Source organism: Delphinus delphis, chromosome 5 (assembly GCF_949987515.2).
Source record: "Delphinus delphis chromosome 5, mDelDel1.2, whole genome shotgun sequence".
Classification (NCBI taxonomy): domain Eukaryota; kingdom Metazoa; phylum Chordata; class Mammalia; order Artiodactyla; family Delphinidae; genus Delphinus; species Delphinus delphis.
Genome location: NC_082687.1, coordinates 29,657,629 through 29,681,999, shown reverse-complemented (window position 1 = coordinate 29,681,999; position 24,371 = coordinate 29,657,629). Strand labels below are relative to the sequence as shown.

The following is a 24,371-nucleotide window of genomic DNA, read 5'->3' as shown; positions in this document are numbered from 1 at the left end:
CTTAAATGTAAATGGATTAAATGCTCCCACCAAAAGACATAGACTGGCTGAATGGATACAAAAATAAGGCCCGTATATATGCTGCCTACAAGAGACCCACTTCAGACCTAGGGACATAAAGACTGAAAGTGAGGGGATGGAAAAAGATATTCCATTTAAATGGAAATCAAAAGAAAGCTGGAGTAGCAATTCTCATATCAGACAATATAGACTTTAAAATAAAGACTATTACAAGAGACAGAGAAGGACACTGCATAACGATCAAGGGATCAATCCAAGAAGAGATATAACAATTGTAAATATTTATCCACCCAACATAGGAGCACCTCAATACATAAGGCAAATGCTAACAGCCATAAAAGGGAAATCGACAATAACAAAATGATAGTAGGGGACTTGAACACCCCACTTTCATCAATGGACAGATCATCCAAAATGAAAATAAATAAGGAAACACAAGCGTTAAATGATACATGAAACAAGATGGAATTAATTGATATTTATAGGACATTCCATCGAAAAACAACAGAATACACTTTCTTCTCAAGTGCTCATGGAACATTCTCCAGGATAGATCATATCTCGGGTCACAGATCAAGCCTTGGTAAATTTAAAAAAATTGAAATCATATCACGTATCTTTTCCAACCACAATACTATGAGACTAGATACCAATTATAGGAAAAAATCTGTAAAAATTACCAACACATGGAGGCTAAACAATACGCTACTTAATAACCAAGAGATCACTGAAGAAATCAAAGATGAAATCAAAATATACCTAGAAACAAATGACAAAGAAAACACGACAACCCAAAACCTATGGGATGCAGCAAAAGTAGTTCTAAGAGGTAAGTTTATAGCAATAAAATCCTACCTCAAGAAACAAACATCTTAAATAAACAACCTTAACCTTACACCTAAAGCAATTAAGGAAGAACAAAAAAACCCCAAAGTTAGCAGAAGGAAAGAAATCATAAAGATCAGATTAGAAATAAATGAAAAAGAAATGAATGAAGCAATAACAAAGATCAATTGAAAGCTGGTTTTTAGAGAAGATAAACAAATTGATAAACCGTTAGCCAGATGCATCAAGAAAAAAATGGAGAAGACTCAAATCAATAGAATTAGAAATGATAAAGGAGAAGTAGCAACTGGCACTGCAGACATACAAAAGATCATGAGAGGTCTCACCTCATATAGGTGCCATTTTATTGGCACCTATATGCCAATAAAGTGGACAACCTGGAAGAAATGGACAAATTCACAGAAAAGCACAACCTTCCAAGACTGAATGAGGAAGAAATAGAAAACATAAACAGACCAATCACAAGCACTGAAATTGAGACTGTGATTAAAAATCTTCCAACAAACAAAAGCCAAGGACTAGATGGCTTCACAGGCGAATTCTATCAAACATTTAGAGAAGAGCTTACACCTGTCCTTCTCAAACTCTTTCAAAATATAGCAGAGGGAGGAACATTCCCAAATTCATTCTACGAGGCCACTATAATCCTGATACCAAAACCAGACAAAGGTGTCACACAGAAAGAAAACTACAGGCCAGTATCACTGATGATCGTAGATGCAAAAATTTCCAACAAAATACTAGCAAACAGAATCCAACAGCACATTAAAAGGATCATACACCATGATCAAGTGGGATTTATCCCGGGAATGCAAGGATTCTTCAATATGCGCAAGTCAATCAGTGTGATAAACCATAATAATAAATTGAAGGAGAAAAACCATATGATCATCACAATAGATGCAGAAAAAGCTTTTGACAAAATTCAACAGCCATTTATGATAAACTCCCTCCAGAAGGTAGGCATGGAGGGAACTTACCTCAACATAATAAAGCCCATATATGACAAACCCACAGCCAACATCATTCTCAATGGTGAAAAACTGAAACCATTTCCTCTAAGATCAGGAACAAGACAAGGTTGTCGACTCTCACCACTATTATTCAACATAGTTTTGGAAATCCTATCCACATCAATCAGAGAAGAAAAAGAAATAAAAGGAATACAAATTGGAAAAGAAGTAAAGCTGTCACTGTTTCCAGTTGACATAATAGAGAATCCTAAAGATGCTGTCAGAAAACTACTAGAGCTAATAAATAAATTTGGTAAAGTAACAGGTTCAAAATTAATGCACATAAATCTCTTGCATTCCTATACACTAATGATGAAAAAATCTGAAAGAGAAATTAAGGAAACACTCCCATTTGCCATTGCAACAGAAAGAATAAAATACCTAGGAATAAACCTACCTAAGGAGACCAAAGACATGTATGCAGAAAACTATAAGACACTGATGAAAGAAATTAAAGATGATACAAACAGATGGAGTGATATACCATGTTCTTGGATTGGAAGAGTCAACATTGTGAAAATTACTATAGTACCCAAAGCAATCTACAGATTCAGTGCAATCCCTATCAAACTACCAATGTCATTTTTCACAGAACTAGAAAAAAAAATTTCACAACTTGTATGGAGACACAAAATACCACAAATAGCCAAAGCAAATCTTGAGAAAGAAAAACAGAGCTGGAGGAATCAGGCTCCCTGTCTTCAGACTATAGTACAAAGCTACAATAATCAGGACAGTATGGTCCTGGCACAAAACCAGAAATATAAATCAGTGGAACAGGATAGAAAGCCCAGAGATAAACACACCCACGTATGGTCACCTTTTCTTTCATAAAGGAAGCAAGCATATACAATGGAGAAAAGACAGCCTCTTCAGTAAGTGGTGCTGGGAAAACTGGACAGCTACATGTAAAAGAATGAAATTAGAACACTCCCTAACACCATACACAAAAATAAACTCAAAATGGATTAAAGACCTAAATGTAAGACCGGACACTATAAAACTCTTAGAGGAAAACATAGTAAGAACACTCTTTTTTTTTTTTTCTTTTTTTTCTTTTTTTTTTGCGGTACACGGGCCTCTCACTGTTGTGGCCTCTCCCGTTGCGGAACACAGGCTCCAGACGTGCAGGCTCAGCAGCCATGGCTCACGGGCCCAGCCTCTCCGCGGCATGTGGGATCTTCCCGGACCGGGGCACGAACCCGTGTCCCCTGCATTGGCAGGCGGACTCTCAAGCACTGCGCCACCAGGGAAGCCCTAAGAACACTCTTTGACATAAATCACAGCAAGATCTTTTTTGATCCACCTCTTAGAGTGATGGAAATAAAAAGAAAAATAAGCAAATGGGACCTAATGAAACTTAAAAGCTTTTGCACAGCAAAGGAAACCATAAGCAAGATGAAAAGACAACCCTCAGAATGGGAGAAAATATTTGCAAATGAAGCAACTGACAAGGGATTAATCTCCAAAATTTACAAGCAGGTCATGCAGCTCAATTTCAAAAAAAACAAACAACCTGATCCAAAAATGGGTAGAAAACCTAGATAGACATTTCTCCAAGGAAGATATACTGATTGCCAACAAACACATGAAAGGATGCTCAACATCACTAATCATTAGAGAAATGCAAATCAAAACTACAACGAGGGGCTTCCCTGGTGGCGCAGTGGTTGAGAGTCCACCTGCCGATACAGAGGACACGGGTTTGTGCCCCGGTCTGGGAAGATCCCACATGCTGCAGAGCGGCTGGGCCCGTGACCCATGGCCGCTGAGCCTGCGCGTCCGGAGCCTGTGCTGCACAACGGGACAGGCCACAACAGTGAGAGGCCTGTGTACCGCAAAAAAAAAAAAAAAACTACAATGAGGTGTCACCTCACACTGGTCAGAATGACCATCATCCAAAAACCTACAAACAATAAATGCTGGACAGGGTGTGGAGAAAAGGGAACTCTCTTGCACTGTTGGTGGGAATGTAAATTGATACAGCCACTATGGAGAACAATATGGAAGTTCTTAAAAAAGTAAAAGTAGAGCTACCATACGATGCAGCAATCCCACTACTGGACATATACCCTAAGAAAACCATAATTCAAAAGGAGTCATGTACCACAATGTTCATTGTAGCTCTATTTACAATAGCCAGGACATGGAAGCAACCTAAGTGTCCATCGACAGATGAATGGATAAAGAAGATATGCCCCATATATACGATGGAATATTACTCAGCCATAAAAAGAAACGAAATGGAGTTATTTTTAGTGAGGTGGCTGGACCCAAGGTCTGTCTTACAGAGTGAAGTACGTCAGAAAGAGAAAAACCAATACCGTATGCTAACACATATATATGGAATCTGAAAAAAAAAAAAAAAGGTTCTGAAGAACCTAGGGGCAGGACAGGAATAAAGACGCAGACGTATAGCATGGACTTGAGGACATGGGCAGGTGGAAAGCTAAGCTGGAACGAAGTGAGAGAGTGGCGTGGACATATATACCAAAGGTAAAATAGATAGCTATTGGGAAGCAGCCGCATAGCCCAGGGAGATCAGCTCGGTGCTTTGTGACCACATAGAGGGGTGGGATTGGGAGGGTGGGAGGGAAACGCAAGAGGGAGGAGATATGGAGATATATGTATATGTATAGCTTATTCACTTTGTTATAAAGCAGAAACTAACACACGATTGTGAAGCAATTATACTCCAATAAAGATGTTTAAAAAAACAAACAAACATCCAATCATAAGGGAGGCTTAGATACCAAGAATTTGTGTCGAGAGCTACTGTAATACTCAGCTGTATATTGATTTGATATCCGTATATATTTGAGAACAGGAAGAGAATGGAGATGATAGAATACACTGTAAGAAAGGAATTCAACCAGTATTAATATCCTTGTTTGCCTTGTAATTTAGCCATAAGAGTCTGTTCACATTAAATCTAAGTAAAAATAGGTTATAGACTAGTAAAATCGTGGAGTCAAATGCCAACATTTTTACTACAGAAACAATGATGTCATCTACCATGCTGCCTCCCAAAGGGGTGATATCCAGAAAACTGCTGTTTCTACATGGATGGGCTACCTCATTCTTTGTTTTATTCATATTTTTAGTAGACCTGAATGTGTCGTTGAATGTCATTAGTTTAGAAGAAGCATAGAAGAGTATGTGGCAGCATTTGGGAATGGAGTAAGCAACATCTATGATGCTGTGCATTATGTTCAAAGGAGCATAGAATTTGAAAGCTGTCACAGAAATTTCAGAGTTATTAAGAGCAACCTGGTGATTTTACAGTTGACTGTGAATGCCCATAGAGGTGAAGTCACTTGAACTTGGTTGATCAGTTGATTGGTTGGTTGATTAATTAATGGCAAAGAAAGGATTCTGGTTTTGAGAAACTCTATGAGATTGCAAATTGTTTTTTGAATTCTTAATGAAGATTATTTTATTTGGTACAGGCTTTTAACTAATAAAAAATAGTTGTGTAATTTATAAGATGTGGGTACAGAGTATGTGGATTTGAATGTAGTTCAACCATTAGTAGTTGCATGATTTGGGGCAAGTTACATAAACTTTTGTGCCTCGGTTTTTTTATCTGTAAAACGAGGGTGATACCAATTTCATAGGGTTATTGTGAGAATTAAATGAAATCATGAATGGATAGCACTGGGAACAATGTCTGGCACTCTAAAATTGTTTAGTATATTCCTGAATGTTTATCATTTCATTCTTCTAAATTAAGAATGACTTTTTTTTCCTCTTCCAGGACGGAGTTACAATGACTTAAATCAGTACCCAGTGTTTCCCTGGGTCATTACTAATTATGAATCAGAAGAACTGGATCTTACTTTGCCAAGTAACTTCAGAGATTTGTCCAAGGTACTTTCTTAGTAATCATCTGAAATATCACTATGTTGAATATAAAAATTTTCAAGTGATTATCTTTATTTTCACATCATATTTAAAAAATATTTTTAATATTATTATAACTTTAATATATTTGTCTTTTAAATGTATTTTCATTATTATCAAATTTAAATTAGAAAAATTTAATATACATGGTAACCTTGATGACAGTTAAAAATATTAACAGTTATATTTTTTTCTTCATATACATTTAAGGAGATATTATTCCCAAATATCAACTTCTTCTAAGGGTGTCAGTACTTGATAAAAGATACGAAGAACATCATGGAAACTTCTCACCAGCTCTCTTGTAAAAAGAGAAGTAACCCCACACTGTTCTGTGTCTCCTAAGTGATTTTCCTCTACCTTTTGCCCTTCTCTGAGCCATTCCTCACTACAACAGAATGGATCCTCTTTCAATGTAATTTTTTTTTTTTTTTTTTTTTTTTTTTTTGCGGTACGCGGGCCTCTCACTGCTGTGGCCCCTCTCGTCACGGAGCACAGGCTCCGGACGCACAGGCTCAGCGGCCATGGCTCACGGGCCCAGCCTCTCCGCGGCCTGTGGGATCTTCCCGGACTGGGGCATGAACCCGTGTCCCCTGCATCGGCAGGCGGACTCTCAACCGCTGTGCTACCAGGGAAACCCTAAATGTAATTTTGAATTCCATAAATTCAGTGCTTAAACCTTTCTTGACTTATCACTGCATGCAGAATGAATCTTTCCCAACTCCACAGTTTGCTTTCTCTGCCTTGAACGTTCATCTCCCTGCTCTGTGAGTGGCTGACTGTCTCAGTCCTTTAGGAACAACACGTCTTTATAGAGACCATTACTGATTCCTTCCTTCCTCTCTTTCTTTCAGAGCACCTAAAATATCATGCATTTTTACATATCTTTCTACCTACTTGTTTTGGTTCTTCTTGTGTGCTCCACTAAAGTTCATAAAGATAGAGTTCTCATTTACCATTATTTCTCCCTTGCCTAGTATAGGACCTGCCATTCAATAAATGTGTTAAATGAATTAAATATTAAAATATACATGACATTTCTCCTAAGTTCTAAAAACTTAATTTTAACTGTGTTAATCAGTCTGTTTTTAATTTTAAAATGTGAAACATGTAAATAACATAAACTACCTCTAATTTACCACATATCAATAAGGAATAATAATGTTTTATGAACACACACACACACAGGTTTTTCTGTAAGTATATTCTCGTATCATCAGGTATTCTTTAAGAATTTTCCTTTTCTGTCCTGAATTATCAACAAACAGAATATCCTGAATCCTTTTTCACTTTTAAAGGAGAGTTTTCATTTTCAAAAGAAAGCCCTGTTTGCACATTAACTATCAGATATGGGATTAATGTGTAGAATATATAGAGAACTCCTAAAACTCAACAACAAAAACCGAACAACCTGATTCAAAAACGGGTGAAGAATTTGAATAGACAGTTCTCCAAAGAAGTTATACAAATGGCCAATGAGCAGATGAAGAGGTGTTCAACATTACTAATTGTTAGGAAAATGTATATCAAAACCAAATGAGATTCCACTTCACAGCCAGTAGGATGGCTTTAATTAAAAAATAAATAAATAATCATAAAATAACAGGTATTGGTGAAGATGTGGAGAAATTAGAGCCCTTGTGCACTGCTGGTGGCACTGTAAAATGGTGAAGCTGACATGGAAAAAAGTATGACAGTTCCTTCAAAATAAAAAATAGCATTACCCTAAGATCCAGCTATTCTACTTTTGAATACATACCCAAGAGAAATAAAAGCAGAGACTCGAAGAGGTATTTGTATACCAATTTTAATATTTATAATAGTATTATTTACAATAACCAAAAGATGAAAGCAGTCCAAGTATCCACTAATGGATAAACAGAATGTGGTACATATATACAGTGGAATATTGTTCAGCCTTAAAGAGGAAGGAACCTCTGACACATGCTACAATATGGATGAACCTTGAAGACATTATGCTAAGTGAAATAAGCCATTCACAAAAGGACAAACACTGTATGATTTCACTCATGTGAGGTATTTAGAGTAGTCAAATTCATAGAGACAAAGTAGAATGGTGGTTGCCGGGGCCTGGCCGGGGGGAGGGAGAAATGGAGACTTTAATGGGTATAGAGTCTCAGTTTTGCAAGATGAAACAAGTTCTGGAAATGGAAGGTGGTGATGGTTGGCCAACAGCCTGAATGTAATGCCACTGAACTTACACTTAAAAGTGGTTAAAGTGGTAAGGTTCATGTTATGTATATTTTATAACAATTAAAAAACAAAAACAATAAAAAGGCCAGTAAGGGGAGAAAAAGAGGTAATTAGTAAACCAGACACAAAATAGAGGTTTGAAAAAGGGCCTGCATGTTTCTGCTTTTACTTTTCTTTGATCACCTTGAGAACAACATGCCCAGGTTAACTAGCTGGAGGGTCAGGACTGACACCTGGAGGATGGCTGAGCTGTGTGAGCTGAGGCCATCCTACACGAGCCAGCCCTCAGCTGACCACGAACATATGAGCAAGCACAACCAAGAGCAGCCAACTGTGGCCCAGATCAGCAGAATTTCCCAGGTGACCCATTGACTATGAGAAATAATAAATGGATAAATGTTTTTTGGTTTTTTTTTTTTAAAGGAAAGCCTTACTTACATTTAGGTATTGTACTTGTTCTAAGACCCTGTAGTATTTCACTGGAATCTGTAGAGCTCTCTTGTCTAATAAATGAGGACTGTATTAGTTTGACTTGTGTAGTGAGCCATGCAGTAGGTCAATAGTAAAAACTGGACAGCTTTTTAATTCTCAGACTATTATATCCTACTATCCTACTATCCTTTACTTGAATTTTATGTAAGTGAAATTAAAGATCTCATTTTTTATTAAATTGTTAAAATGTAAAATTTGCCTCACAAAATAAATATATAACCTTTCTAGACATCTAGAAGAATTGCCTTTTTTTGTTTAAGCCGAGTCCTTCCGTTTGGACTTCTGTTTAAGCACATAACTTATTAAGATGTTTTGTGCTCTAGAGGACTTTTTGTAGGCTCTTTAAGATGCAGTGAGTAGTTGGATGAATTGTGGACAAGGTGCATGTTTATGTCTTGGTGGAACAGTAGCAATGGTGCTAAGTGGGAGGCTATTTGGATTTTTCTGCTGCGGCTGTATTTCTCTCTTCTGCCATCACTGTACCTGAACAAGAACTCCCATAACCCTATCACCTCGTCTTACTACTTCCTTGCCAAAACCTTCCGTTCTCTGACCCTCATCTTTGTTCTCTATTCCACTAAAAATCTTACATGACCAGAAGAAATCCTTCAAAACAATTTTTTTAAAGTAGGTCCTATGAATTTTTTCATTATGAGAATCCGATGAAATAGTATCAGCAAAATGCTGTTACTATTTGCCAAGTAAACAGAATCTTTTATTCAAATTGAATCTTATTTGTATGTTGCAGCTGTTTCTAAGGAACTTGCCAAATAGTTTTGCTAGGTGTGTAAAACACTGTTTTAATTCATGTCTTTATAACTTATCTTCTGTATGTGATAAATAAGGTTATTTTATGCCCCACTAGACAAGCAATAGAAATTTTGCTTTTTTTATTTTATTAGATTAAAAGTAAAAAGGGGCTCAAAAGCCAAAGCAAAAGAGTTATTTTCATTATTCTCTATCTATAAATGTCCATATCCACTATACAAAGACATAAAAATACCACTTTTGTGATTTAGTGTGTTTAATTATAGTAGTATCCATTTTTATATTATAAGAGATTTTGTGAAAGAGTTGTATTTTGTGCTGAGGAAGGAAAATTTATAAAGAGTGTTTTCAACACTAGCTGAACAGCACTTAATTGGCTAGCCAATAGTAGTGCAATTATCAGAGCTGGGGAGAAGTAGGGAGCTCTAATACTCAACCACATAACCTACAGCATCTCCTTTCCTATAAAGCAGCAGTAGTTCAAATGCTACAAAAGTCATTCAAGTTCATGAAAATGGAATTCTGCTACTACTAATTGTTTTCATTACATATTCATGGAAATAAGTGAGTTTGGAATTAACTGAATTATTTTAAGTGGAATAAGCATATCAGGTATTTGATACATGCTTTCCATGTATAACATTGTTTACTTTATAAAATGTGTCTCATTCCTGTTGGTATCAAAATCTGCCTAATGTTTACAGTATGATTCCATTTTGAAATATCTGTTTATATACATATTTTCAGGAATGCATCACATACATAAAATGAGCTATATCTGTATGAAAAACAATTATAATAGAATTATATTGAAGTTTGTCCCATAGTATACATTTAGCAAACATTACTATTTGTGTAAATAAACTTGTGAAATCAAAAATAAACTTGTGAAATCAAAGGTTTCAAAGGAAACGTGTGCAAAGCTTAATTTAAAATATAAACAGAGCTTACCCTCCTTCTTAAGATAATATAGCCTGACTAGCTTTAAAATGCATTGAATTATTTATGTGTGTTTATGTCCATTTAATTTCCCCAAAGCTGGTTTTCAGAGGACTTTTAGTAGCATTGATACAATTTTATTTGGTAATCTCTTCCATGTTGCACAGGGAATTCTCTTTTGAAGCTGAATTAATGTAATCAACACCCTTTCTTCTGTATTATGTTTCTGATCATTCTCTTCAAAAAGAAAGTCTAAATGGGGCAGTGCAAAAAAAAAGTCTAGTCTGAAAATCACAATGAAAATTTAATATTTCCTTGTATTGAGAAACTCCTCATTTAACATAATGGTTTAATTTATTCCTTTAAAGCTGAAAAAAGTAGAGATCAGTTTTGAAGTTGATTTTTTTTTCTCCACCTTCCCTGTTGTTTCATCACTAGTCTGAAATTCTGACTGATGAGAAGACAGATCTAACCATGCATAAACTTTGAAGTGACATTAATCCATATTTTACAAATACACACTGATTTTTATATTTTGACAGTCTCCTTGGAAGAGATAAGAACATTTTTTTGTCTTTTCTTTATAAGAAGTTATAATTAGGACAAGAATATATTTACAAAATGTCATACCATAAAAACAAATTATGATGGCTGAGTGTTTCAGTACCAGGGCTTCCTTGGTGGATTAGTAAGATTTTTTTGTGCTATTGTGATTTATTTATTTTTTTCCTTAGTAGGAGATTAATTGTGTAAGCCAGTTTTCTAAGGAAAATCAAGATAATCAGGTACAATCATTTCTGTTCTAATTGATCAGTTATTTTGGAATATGTAATGTATATACCTGGATACCTATTCCAAAAAACAAGTATGTTGTTAGATTGAAATGGAACCATCCATTTCCAAGTGAAATCTTGCAAATGAAAACTCAACTGTAAATTTCAGAAGGTAGGAACATCTCACTTTATTACTGTTAACTAATGTTTATTAAGGACTTAGTATATGCCAGGCTCTTATTTAAGAATATCACACGTGTTAATTCTTTTAACCCTCACAAAGACCTTCTAAGATTGGTAACGTTGTTATTGTCTTGACAGGGGCAGAAATTGAGGCACCGTGGGGTTAAGCAAGTTGTACAAAGTCACACAGCTAGTGGATAGAACCAGAATTTAAACACTATGCAGTTCACAAGTAGCATTTTAAAAAAGGAATGGAATAGTATAGCATTACATTAAAAAAAGAAAGCAATGTGCATCATGTACGAATCTTCTGCTTGACGGGTGTGTGTGCGTGTGCATGTGTGTGTGTGTGCACGCGCGCGCGCGTGTGTGTGTGTGTGTGTGTGTGTGTGTGTGTGTGTGTTGGGTTATGATTTGAAGTGACAGATTTCTTACTATGAGTTTTGGCCCAGAAACCTTGAGAAACGCTGCAGTATGCTATACTGCTTTGTACGTTTGGCATCAATTGCTAAGTCTGTTTTGATGTTATTTCATCAAGTTGCTTTTCACCTCTTATGATGAAATGCATGGTAAGAGACAACTAGCATTCCATTGCTTGAAAAAGGAAAGCTTTTCCCAATTGCCTACTCCTGGTGTGTTTGTCCCAGGTTATGCCCCAAGCTTTTTTGACTAAGCCTGTTTTATGAAAAAGCTGAATGTTTGCTTAAATCTAGAGAATACCTGATGTTACTACTCGAGCATTCATTTGTGGTTTTCATTTATTGATTGTTCATTGAGTAATAGTGTGTGCGAGGGACTCTTAGTTTCTGGAGATTAGATAAAATAAAATCTTCTAAGTTACTATTTTAGTAAAAAATAACTGAAGATTGGGGGGAAAAAACAGGACTGGCCAACGTATAATCAAGTATTTAATATTTATCAGAGCTCACATTCTTAAAGTGAAGGAAAATACTGAAAGAAAGAGTTCAAGGTAGAGGGAAAAGAAAAATCATGCATTTTTCAACTGTAGTGTGCAAGCACAATGTGAGCTGTTATTTTGTTTAAGAGTCAAGAAAAGTAAACGTTAGGGGAAAATGACCCTACACCTCTATCTCCTAATTCGTACCTTGCAGTGTAGAAATTTGAGCAAAGTTTACTATTATCAGATCTTCAAACTGTATTTTAAATTTTGGTCCAGGTCCCAGTTAATCATAGGTTTTTGTTTGTTTGTTTGTTTGTTTATTTTAAACCTGTCTTACAATGTTGTACCATCCACACTCTGTTAAACTAGCAACTTGCATTGCTCTAGTCTGGATCAAAATGTTTCTAAAGCGTATATTCTGAGATAACTGAAGAGAACTGAATGACAAGTCTGTTCTGAATTTATTTACTGGTTGATGAGTTGCTATTGTTTGTCCTTGTATTTATTGTGTTTTTTTTCTCTCTCTCTCTTTGTTTAAAGCAAAAGTAGATGATTTCCACCACCACCCCGCCCCGCCTCCTGTCTCCTTTTTATCTCCTACATTTGGTTGTGTGTTTTTATATGTGAGATATTTCTCCTAACACACACATTTAATATACAGCATTCATCTTGACCTGGAATTGACTACCGACATTTAACTGTTGTTGATCAGACAGCACTTCTTTATCTCTTTAAGTTTTAAGTGCTGTTTCTGACGAATGCCAGTCCTTTTAGTAGGCTCTGTAACAGATATACTGGGAATCAGTATACCATCTAGATGTCACAGAGGGAAAAGAACACTCTTTTGGCGGGGGGGGGGGGGGCAATATTGTTTCAAAATGATAGGCGTTATAGCTTTTACTTTGTTTTTCTATTTATTGGGCTTCAGTCAAAACCAAAGGAATTCAAACTTAAAAAAATAAAACAACGTTATTGTATTATAACAATAAATAATGGATCTTAAAGTATTTAAATAAAACATAATGGCAGAGAAAGAAATTTAAAATTACCCCACATCTGGCTATTTTTTATTGGCTGACAAAATATATTAAAAATATTTTAATCTTGGCATCAAATATACTATTATATGCCACATGGATCTTAGGGATTTTGATATAAATTACATTCCCTGGCCTTGGGGCATTTATAGTCCAGTCAGCAAAAAAAATGATATTGGGAAAGGTTAGAATCTTTTTGTAGGATTGTGAGGGAAGCCCTAGTAGGTGCCTTTAACAAACATTTTGTATAAGCGCCCTTCTTTAATCCCTTCAATAACACTGTAAGGAATGTGTTATTATCTTTATTTTACACATAATGAAACTAAGATGTAGTGAAGTTAAGAAACTCTCTAAGGTCATACATTTTCCAAGTGTTCAGGCTATGAGTTGATCTCAGGTCTGTCCCTATCACTGAACTGGTAGACTTTAGATATAACCAGAAGAATAGTTTACATTGAATACTTGCATTTATACTTCTTTCCAATATGCAACTACTTTTACCTTCATCTTGGCAAAAGACTAGAGGTTTACTTTTTGGAGAAATTGTACTGGAGAAGTTTCTGATTTGAGAACAACAAAAACAGCAGAGGGAGAGTTGAAGGGTAAGGAATGGAAAACAGGAGGATTAACAGAAAGCTTTAAGAACTGAATGGTGAAGGCCCCCAGACCCCTTTTGCTGTCATGCTATCGGAACTCCGACAGCCAGGCTTGTACCAGCCCCACCCTGTAAGACAGAAAATTGTGTTACTCTTTGGATATACTGACTGGCTCAAGAGAAAAGACCTGAAAAGTACTGACATTTAAGGATCCTACTTGGAGCCCACCTGCTTTCTCTTCAGTGAAGTCTACCCGTTCACATGCTGCTTATTAAAAGTGTACTTCAGTGTACTTCAGTCAGCTCTTTTGTGCCTCATTCTTAAAAATGAAGGTAGCAGACATTTAAAGACAGCCTTCAGTGTGAAGGACAACAGAGACTAAATGGAATAGAAAAATAAAAGAAACCAGAAGAAACAAAGACAATTTAAGAAGCAGAAGAAGCCTTAAAAACAAAACAAGAATAAATACCCTCACAGAGAAAAACTATTACATTAATAGAAAAAGAAAATGATTTTATAGAAAGTAGAGTGTAAGTGCAGATGTTTTCTAAAAGGAACATCCAAAATGAAAGGGGAAATAGCCTGGAAAGATAAAATTCAAGAACCACAGTAGGAAATTTTTGTATTTAGATAGACTTGTGTCAGCCTGCCTCCATTTATTAGAAGGGACCTTTAGCAAAGTACTTAATTTGGGGGATCCTATATAGCAAACTGCTTTTTATGTAGTATTTGTATAATACTGAAGAAAATTTTTCATGGGTACACTGACCTTTTAAAACTTTAAATTATTACATGTTCAATGTGATAATATTTTGTTTAAAATATGGCTGTGCAACTTTTTCCCCACAGTTTAAAATTGAGTTTAGCAAAATGTGAACATACACACACGGGGCAATATATTGTGGTGTGTTTAGAGGATTTGCTGAAGTTTTGTTTTTAAATTAGGAAAACAATCTATTGGTTTTGTATGACTATTTTTTTAAATTTGTATTTTTAAAGTATTAGCACTCTGTATAGCAGATTTGTTTTTTTACTAGAAGTTACCTTCTAGTGGAAGTTTTTATATGACTGTAACAGAGGTTAAGCCTACACTTAGTTTAAGCAGCCTTCAATGACATTGTTTCTCTAACATTAGTCAGAAAATGATAAAGTGAACTAACTGAAATGGATTGTGGTTAATATTACTGTCAGGGAGATGAATAATCTTGACATGTACCAGCAACACACTGCCAGTCCAATAATCCTTCTCAAAGTTAAGTATTTATTCTCAAATCATCCTAAGTTACTGTGGTGTGGAGTGATCATTTATTATTATTTATAAATGAATTATTTTATTTACATAGCATTACCAGTTTTATCCCATAGTACTTCCTGTTTTCTTAGTTTAGTGCTGGGTGTACTAACTTGGGTAGATCCTGAGTAAGGAACATATACTTAGCCATAAATTCACATAAAAATTGTTTTCGAAACACCTAGAAAAAAAATTTTTAAGTTGAATAAGCTCTGGTATTATACTTCTGATTTCAGGCTGGAGTATTTTTTTCTAAGAGAGTAAATATAGTAGGAAGACATTTAAAAAACCTGTATACATTTGGAGCTTTCTTTATATCTTTGTGTCAACTTCTCATTCTTATATTTCCCTGTGATAGTCAAAACTTATTTTATGTGAGTATGTAATAGTCTGCTTTTTATAGTGGATAAGTAGTAACGTATCTTTTAGTCACATGTCTACATTCCTGTCCAGGTCTTTATTCTCCAAGTCCATTTATTAGAATAAGCACATTTATTCAACATAAAGGTTTATAGTACTCTGTTTATATTGAATAAATGTTTTTATTCAAATAATTGATTATTAAACATTTTCTGGGTACCTTTTTTAGACATTGTTCTGAGAACTGTGAGAAACAAAGGTGAATGAAATAGTCCCTACTTTTAGAGTTTTACAACCAAATGAATGTTACCTAGGAACCATTTATACAAGAATAGTTTTATATCTGTGTGACTGTGACACATTTCTGTGTGACTGTGAAACATCGTATTTCTGCGTGACTTAACTTTAGACTGTCCCACTTTCAGAAAAGGAGTTTTTAAAAAAACTGTGAGTTCACGATTTATAACGTCAACCAGCAAATGATTTGAAAATCTGAGTGGTACCTTTCTGAAATACGGACAATTTGATTAGAAGACATTCATAGCATTCAGAATTGTTGTATCATTTAGAACTCCACTGTTTAATGCCCTTTATAAACTTGAGGTATCATCCTCTTTAGGCCATCTTTCCAGGATTCTGTTCTAGGACCTGATTTGTTTGACAGTTTCACCAATATTACAAATTGATCATACAGCTTGCATTACAGGAATTAAAATACGAAGTTTTAAATCATTTTTCAGAATGAAATACTCATGTAAAATATTTAGTGAAATACAAAGAAAAAATGTGACATCTTACATTTAGGCTTAGAAATATACAATATTAAAAAAAACAGGAAGAAGAGAGGGTGAAGATAAGTCAGAATTCGAAATATAAATGTCAGTAGTCTTATTGGTGGAAAGGAAGATAAAGATGTAGCAGTTGTTTTCAACCTATAGCCTCAGGTCACTTGAAGGTGGGACTATGGGTTTACTGCAGGAGGCCTGTGAATTCACGTCTACGTGTATATATTTGGAGCCTGTCTTACTGGAAAAATTTAAAGCTGCTGATGTAGATTATTTAGTTGACTACATGCTTATTATTACCTAACAGTGATTTGACTTTTCTAAAAACAAATTGTGTCAAACATAATTATTATTACCCTCTTCTACTGTTACTGCTGATGCTACTTATTATTATCTATAATCTATCATAGTTGCAAGATAACAGTTGAAGTTCATTTGTTTTACAAATGCAAGTCCAGTTCTTCCAACACCATTTGTTGAAAAGACTTTTTTTCTCATGAATTGTCTGGGAACCTTTGTTGGAATTAAACTGAGTACATATTGTGTAGGTCTATTTCTAGACTCTATTCTGTTCAGTCAATTAGCATATCTGTCCTTGTATTGATACCACACTGTCTTGTTTACTATAGCTTTATAGTTAGTCATAAAATCAGGTCATGTGAATCCAACTATGTCTTCTTTTTCAAAATTGTTTTGGCTATGCTAGATTTTCTGTTTTTCCCATATAAATATAGGAATCAGCTTGTCAATTCTGCTGAGATTTTGACTGGTATTATACTTAATCAGTAGGCCATCTTTACTAAAAAAGATATATTAGCAATATTGAATCTTCCATTCCATAAATATGGTTTATCTTCCATTCGTTTAGGTTTTCTTTAATTTCTCTCTAATGTTCTGTGGCTTTTAGTAAACAATTCTTGTACATATTCTGTTAATTTATCCTTAAAATTTTCATGTTTTTTATGGTTACAAAATTTTCAATTCCAGTTGTTCATTGCTAGTATATGGGAACACAATTGAATTTTTTATATTGACCTTGTATTTTACAAACTTCCTAGATTCAATTATTCATGGTAGCAGCCTTTTTGTAGACTTTAGGACTTCCTACATCTCCCAATGAATACTTACTGCATTATATAATGTTAACTAGAAGTGCTGAGAGTGCCTTGTCTTTGATCTTAGGAGAAAAGCCTTTACTTTCATCATTAAGTACGATAGTAGCTATAGGTTTCATGTTTCTATTGTTTTTTTCTGTTTTCAGTTTCAGTGACTTTTGCTTCCCTTATTATTTTTCTTTCTACTTGATTTGGATTTAATTGCTTCTCTTTTTTAGCGTCTTAAGGTGAAAGCTTTAAACTGTTGATTTCAGATCTCTTTTTCTTTCTAATATAAGCATTTAATGATACAGATTTTTCTCAAAGCACTGATTTTGTAAGGTCCAACAAGTTTTTCTATATTGTGTTTTCATTTTTATTCTTTTCAAAATATTTTCTAATTTTCCCTGTGACTTTCTCATTGACCCGTAAATTATTTAGAAGAGTATTGTTTCCTTTCGACAGATCCTAGGATTTGTCAGATGTCTTTCCCTTGTTGATTTCTAGTTTAATTCCATTTTGCTTGGAGAACATACTTTGTATGACTTCGGTTCTTTTAAATTAGTTGAAATTTGCTTTATGGCTCCAAACATGGTGTACATTGGTTAATGCTCCATGTGTACCTGAAAACAATACATACTCATCTGTTATTACATAAAGTGCTCTATACATGTCAACTAGGTTAAATTGGTTGAGAGTGTTGTTAATATCTTCTATATCCTTACTAATTTTATATCTACTTGTTCTATTGATTACTGAGGGAGGAGTGTTGACTTCTCCAACTGTAATTTAGATTTATCTGTATCTTTTTTCATTTCTCTGTTTTTGTTTTATTTTTTATTTTTAGCATTTGTTTCTGGGTACCTGTTATGAGTTGAATTATGTCTCCCCAAAAGATATGTTGAAATCCTTACTCCTGGCCCCTGTGGACGTGACCTTATTTGTAATAGGGTCTTGGCAAATGTAATGGAGTTAAGATGAGGTGATTAGGATGGGCCTAATTCCAACATGACTGGTATTTTCATAACAAGAAGATGAAAACACCATGTTAAAACAGACATCAAAGGAAAGAACACCATGTAGTGATGGAAACAGAAGTTGGAGTTATGTTGCCAGAAGTCAAGGAATACCTGGGGCTACAAGAGGCTGGAAGAGGCAAGGAAGGATCCTCCCCTAGAGGCTTGCAAGAGAGCATGGCTCTGCCAACACCTTATTTTGGACTTCTAACTTCCAGAACTGTGAGAAAATAAATTTCTATTGTTTTAGGCCACACAGTTTGTGGTAGTTTGTCATAGGAGCTCTAGGAAACTAATACAGTGCATACACATTTCAGATTGTTATGTTTTCCTTATAAATGAATTCCATTATCTTTATGTAAGGTCTCCTTTCATACCTGGTAGTAGTCCGTGTTCTGAAGTCTACCTTTTCTGATGTTGATGTAGATATGACAGTGTTATTTTGATTATTACTTGTAGTATCTTTTTCTTTTCTTTTTTTTTTTTTGCGGTACGCAGGCCTCTCACTGTTGTGACCTCTCCCGTTGCGGAGCACAGGCTCCGGACGCGCAGGCTCAGCGGCCATGACTCACGGGCCCAGCCGCTCCGCGGCATGTGGGATCTTTCTGGACGGGGGCACGAACCCGTGTCCCCTGCATCGGCAGGTGGACTCTCAACCACTGCACCACCAGGGAAGCCCTGTAGTATCTTTTTCTATCATTTTTTTAAACCTGTCTCTGGCTTTATTTTTTAAATTTCTTTTCTGTGGACAATATATAATGGAGTCTTGCTTTTATACCCATTCTGATAAGCTCTGCATTTTAATTGGGTTGTTGAGACCATTTACATTTAATGTAATTTTTGATATAGTCAGTTTAAATGTACTTTCTTGCCATCTGTTTTTTATCCCTTATATCAGTTCTTTGTACCTTGTCTCCCTTTATCTGTTTTCTTTTAGATTATGTATTTTTATTGTTCTATTTTATCTTCACTGTGTCTTGTTATTTATACTTCTTTTTAAGAAGTTTAGTCGTTTCTTTATGGTTTGAAATATATGTCTTCAACTTATGACAGCCTTCCTTCAAATAATAATATACCATTTCATGTATAGTCTTCAAACCTTAAAACAGTATACTCCTGTTTTCCCTATTCCATCCTTTTGGAGTGAGAGCCCATTAGGAACTGTGTTTTGTTTAGTTTTGTTCTTTCTTTATCTGCTGTACAGGCATATCTTGTTTTGTTGTGCTTTACTTTATCGTGCTTTGCAGATATTGAGTTTTTTACAAATTGAAGGTTTGTGGCAACCCTGCCTTGAACAAGTCTATAAGTGCCATTTTTCCAATAGTGTTTGCTCATTTTGTGTCTTTGTCATATTTTGGTAATTTTTGCAATATTCCAAACCCTCCACCGTTAAAAAGATTATGACTACTGAAGACTCAGAAGATGGTTAGCTTTCTTTTAGCAATAATGTATTTTACAATTAGAACACGTACATTGTTTCTTTAGACATAATGCTATTGCACACTGAATAGACTACAGTATAGTGTAAACATGACTTTTATATGCACTGGGAAACCAGAAAATTCACGTGACTCACTGTATTGCTGTATTTACTTTATTGCAGTGGTCTGGAACCAAACTTGCAGTATCTCCGAGGTATGCCTGTGTAGTCATGTGGGTCTCGAGAATGCAAGCCTCGTTGGCTTTCAGAGCTAGGTGTTTTGGGGGCCTGTCTCACAAGTGGAAGTCTTAAATGTTGAGGTGCTAGGTGTTTGGTCCCAAACTCACTCCTCAGGGAGAATCCATGAGCTGTGAATTCCCTCCCCATGGTGCGTCAGCTGGTGTGTCACTGTCAGGGGTGGGGTTTATGAGATTGTGTTATAACCTTTCCTACCTGTTATGATGTGGGTTTTTCTTTTTTGCCCAAGGTGTAAGAGTTGCTCAGCTAGGTTTTAGATTTCTTTCAGAGGGAATTGTTCCATGTGTAGCTGAATTTTTAGTTTCTCTGTGGGAAGAAGTGAGTTCAGCAGCCTCCTTTGTCACTTCTTTGGACCAGAACTCCTGATTTTAATGGTCCTAAGTGTTTCTTTAATTGGATAGGTGAATCGCTCAGGAAATGAATAGGTTTTGTTATAATAGCATTGAGTCTTTTGGGTGTTTGTCATTTTCATAATTACTTAAATCATCTTTTTTTTAGTTGACCTTGGATTGTTAAGATTGTTTTTTGGGTTTTTCTAGGCATTTAGCTCAACAATGACATTGGATTATCAGATGATTTTAATTGACTTATGTGCCTTTCTCAAACAGATAAATACCTAGAATGAAAATCATGTAGTATGAACCATAGCTAAATAACATAGAACTGTGAAGGAATTGCTACTAAATCTACCAATGTGAGCCTCTGAAATGATTTAGATTCTACATCGGTACAATAAGTAATATGGAACACTATCTTTTTCCCAAGATGTGTTTGTTAACTTGAAATAGTATGGGGGGTATATGTTTACTGCCACTTGGAAGAACGTGTGTTTTCAAGGGATTAAAATCTGCTGGTACTTCAAAACAAAAGTGCTTATTTGTTAACTCTAAAAGCCATAATAGTGTGCCAATGAAAGTATTTTCTCGACAATACTAACTAAAATGTAGAGTGTGTGAAGATAAGTGCCAAAGCATCTCAGCTGCATATAGTACATGATGAAATATCCTAGAAGCCAAGGTTGAGTAAGTGTTGATGAGTCTGTTTGTTTATTTGTCATTTAGATAAAAGAGCTGCTACAACTGACACAAAATAGTTCCTGCACTCCCTCACAGTGGCAATATTACTTAAATGGCAGGGGCTATTCTTTTATTTTCTTCTCTTTGGGGATGTGAGAGGAAGGCAGGGGTAGAGAGGAACAAAATAAAATTCATTGGCTTCTTTAAAAAGTTTCAACAACACATTGATTAAAGGCTTTCATTTGGATTCATAGATGTGGATATACAAATATAAAAGTTGAGAGGCAAGTAAAGCAATAAACTTTGGTGACAATGTTTATGTTTTGTGTTCACTTGTTTTTTTAACATCTTTATTGGAATATAATTGCTTTACAACAGTGTGTTCGTTTCTGCTCTTTAACAAAGTGAATCAGCTATACATATACATACACCCCCATATCTCCTCCCTCTTGAGTCTCCCTCCCACCCTCCCTATCCCACCCCTTGAGGTGGACAAAAAACACCCTGCTGATCTCCCTGTGCTATGCGGTTGCTTCCCACTAGCTATCTATTTTACCATTGGTAGTGTATATGTGTCAATGCTACTCTCTCACTTCATCCCAGCTTACGCTTCCTGCTCCCTGTGTCCTCAAGTCCATTCTCTATGTCTCCGTCTTTATTCCTGCCTAACCCTAGGTTCTTTAGAACCTTTTTTTTTTTAAAGTTTCCATATATATGTGTTAGCATATGATATTTGTTTTTCGCTTTCTGACTTAACGTCACTCTGTATAAGTGTCTCTAGGTCCATCCACCATGCTACAAATAGCTCAGTTTCATTTCTTTATATGGCTGAGTAATATTCCATTGTATATATGTGCCACATCTTCTTTATCCATGCATCTGTCGATGGACACTTAGGTTGCTTCCATGTCCTGGCTATTGTAAATAGAGCTGCAATGAACACTGTGGTACGTGACTCTTTTTGAATTATGGTTTTCTCAGGATATATGCCCCGTAGTGGGATTGCTAGGTCATATGGTAGTTCTATTTTTAGTTTTTTAAGGAACCTCCATACTGTTCTCCATAGTGACTGTATCAATTTACATTCCCACCAACAGTGCAAGAGGGTTCCCTTTTCTCCCCACCCTCTCCAGCATTTATTGTTTGTAGATTTTTTGATGATGGCCATTCTGACCAGTGTGAGTGGATACCTCATAGTTTTGACTTGCATTTCTCTAATAATTAGTGATGTTGAGTGTCCTTTCATGTGTTTGTTGGCAATCGGTATATCTTCTTTGGAGAAATGTCTGTTTAGGTTTTCTGCACATTTTTGGATTTGGTTGTTTGTTTTTAATATTTAGCTGCATGAGCTGCTTTGTATATTTTGGAGATTAATCTTTTGTCAGTTGTTTCATTTAAAAATATTTTCTCCCATTTGAGGGTTGTCTTTTCATCTTGTTTATGGCTTACTTTGCTGTGCAAAAGCTTTTAAGTTTCATTAGGTCCCATTTGTTTTTATTTTTCTTTTTATTTCCATTTCTCTAGGAGGTGAGTAAAAAAGGATCTTGCTGTGATTTATGTCATGGAGTGTTCTGCCTAGGTTTTCCTCTAAGAGTTTTACAGTGTCTGGCCTTACATTTAGGTCTTTCATCCATCTTGAGTTTATTTTTGTGTATGGTGTTACGGAGTGTTCTAATTTCATTCTTTTACATGTAGCTGTCCAGTTTTCCAAGCACCACTTATTGAAGACGCAGTCTTTTCTCCACTGTGTATTCTTGCATCCTTTATCAAAGATAAGGTGACCATATGTGTGTGGATTTATCTCTGGGCTTTCTGTCCTGTTCCATTGATCTGTATTTCTGTTTTTGTGCCAGTACCATACTCTCTTGATTACTGTAGCTTTGTAGTATAGTCTGAAGTCAGGGAGCCTGATTACTCCAGCTCCGTTTTTCTTTCTCAAGATTGCTTTGGCTACTGGGGGTCTTTTGTGTTTCCATACAAATTGTGAAATTTTTTTTTCTAGTTCTGTGAAAAATGACATTGGTAGTTTGATAGGGATTGTACTGAATCTGTAGATTGCTTTGTGTAATATAGTCATTTTCAAAATCTTGATTCTTCCAATCCAAGAACATGGTATATCTCTCCATCTGTTTGTATCATCTTTAATTTCTTTCATCAGTGTCTTATAGTTTTCTGCATACAGGTCTTTGGTCTCCTTAGGTAGGTTTGTTCCTAGGTCTTTTATTCTTTTTGTTGCAATGGTAAATGGGAGTGTTTCCTTAATTTCTCTTTCAGATTTTTCATCATTAGTCTATAGGAATGCAAGAGATTTATGTGCATTAATTTTGTATCCTGCTACTTTACCAAATTCATTGATTAGCTCTCGTGGTTTTCTGGTAGCATCTTTAGGATTCCCCATGTATAGTATCATGTCATCTGGAAACAGTGACAGCTTTACTTCTTCTTTTCCGATTTGGATTCCTTTTATTTCTTTTTCTTCTCTGATTGCTGTGGCTATCACTTCGAAAACTATGTTGAATAAGAGTGGTGAGAGTGGACAACCTTGTCGTGTTCTTGATCTTAGTGGAAATGGTTTCACTTTTTCACCATTGAGAACGATGTTGGCTGTGGGTTTGTCATATATGGGCTTTATTATGTTGAGGTAATTTCCCTCTATGCCTACTTTGTGGAGGATTTTTATCATGGGTGGGTGTTGAATGGGTGTTGAATTTTTGTCAAAAGCTTTTTCTGCATCTATTGTGATGATCCTTCAGTATTGGTTTTTCTCCTTCAGTTTGTTAATATGGTTTATCACATTGATTGATTTGCATATATTCAAGAATCCTTGCATTCCTGGGATAAACCCCACTTGATCATGGTGTATGATCCTTTTAATGTGCTGTTGGATTCTGTTTGCTAGTATTTTGTTGAGGATTTTTGCATCTATAATCATCAGTGTTATATGCCTGTAGTTTTCTTTTTTTGTGGCATCGTTGTCTGGTTTTGGTATCAGGGTGATGGTGGCCTTGTAGATGAGTTTGGGAGTGTTCCTCCCTCTGCTATATTTTGGAAGAGTTGAGAAGGATAGGTATAAGGTCTTCTCTAAATGTTTGATAGAATTCGCCTGTGAAGCCATCTGGTCCTGCCCTTTTGTTTCTTGCAAGATTTTTAATCACAGTGTCAATTTCAGTGCTTGTGACTGGTGTGTTTATATTTTCTATTTCTTCCTAGTTCAGTCTCAGAAGGTTGTGCTTTTCTAAGAATTTGTCCATTTCTTCCAGGTTGTCCATTTTATTGGCATATAGTTGCTTGTAGGAATCTCATGATCCTTTGTATTTCTGCAGTGTCAGTTGGTACTTCTCCTTTTTCATTTCTAATTCTATTGAATTGAGTCTTCTCCCTCTTTTTCTTGATGAGTCTGGCTAATGATTTATCAATTCTGTTTATCTCTCAAAGAACCAGCTTT

At 35.5% G+C, this 24,371-nt stretch overlaps 1 protein-coding gene across 2 annotated transcripts in view; it reads left to right on the top strand.

The window, feature by feature from the left end:
- Positions 1-24,371, top strand: part of LRBA (LPS responsive beige-like anchor protein) — a 733,083-nt gene that overhangs the window by 529,052 nt on the left and 179,660 nt on the right. For both annotated transcript variants that reach the window (XM_060012133.1, XM_060012132.1), the window contains exon 44: positions 5,638-5,750. In XM_060012133.1, coding sequence (XP_059868116.1) covers positions 5,638-5,750 — 113 coding nt within the window. The remainder of the gene's footprint in view (positions 1-5,637; positions 5,751-24,371) is intronic.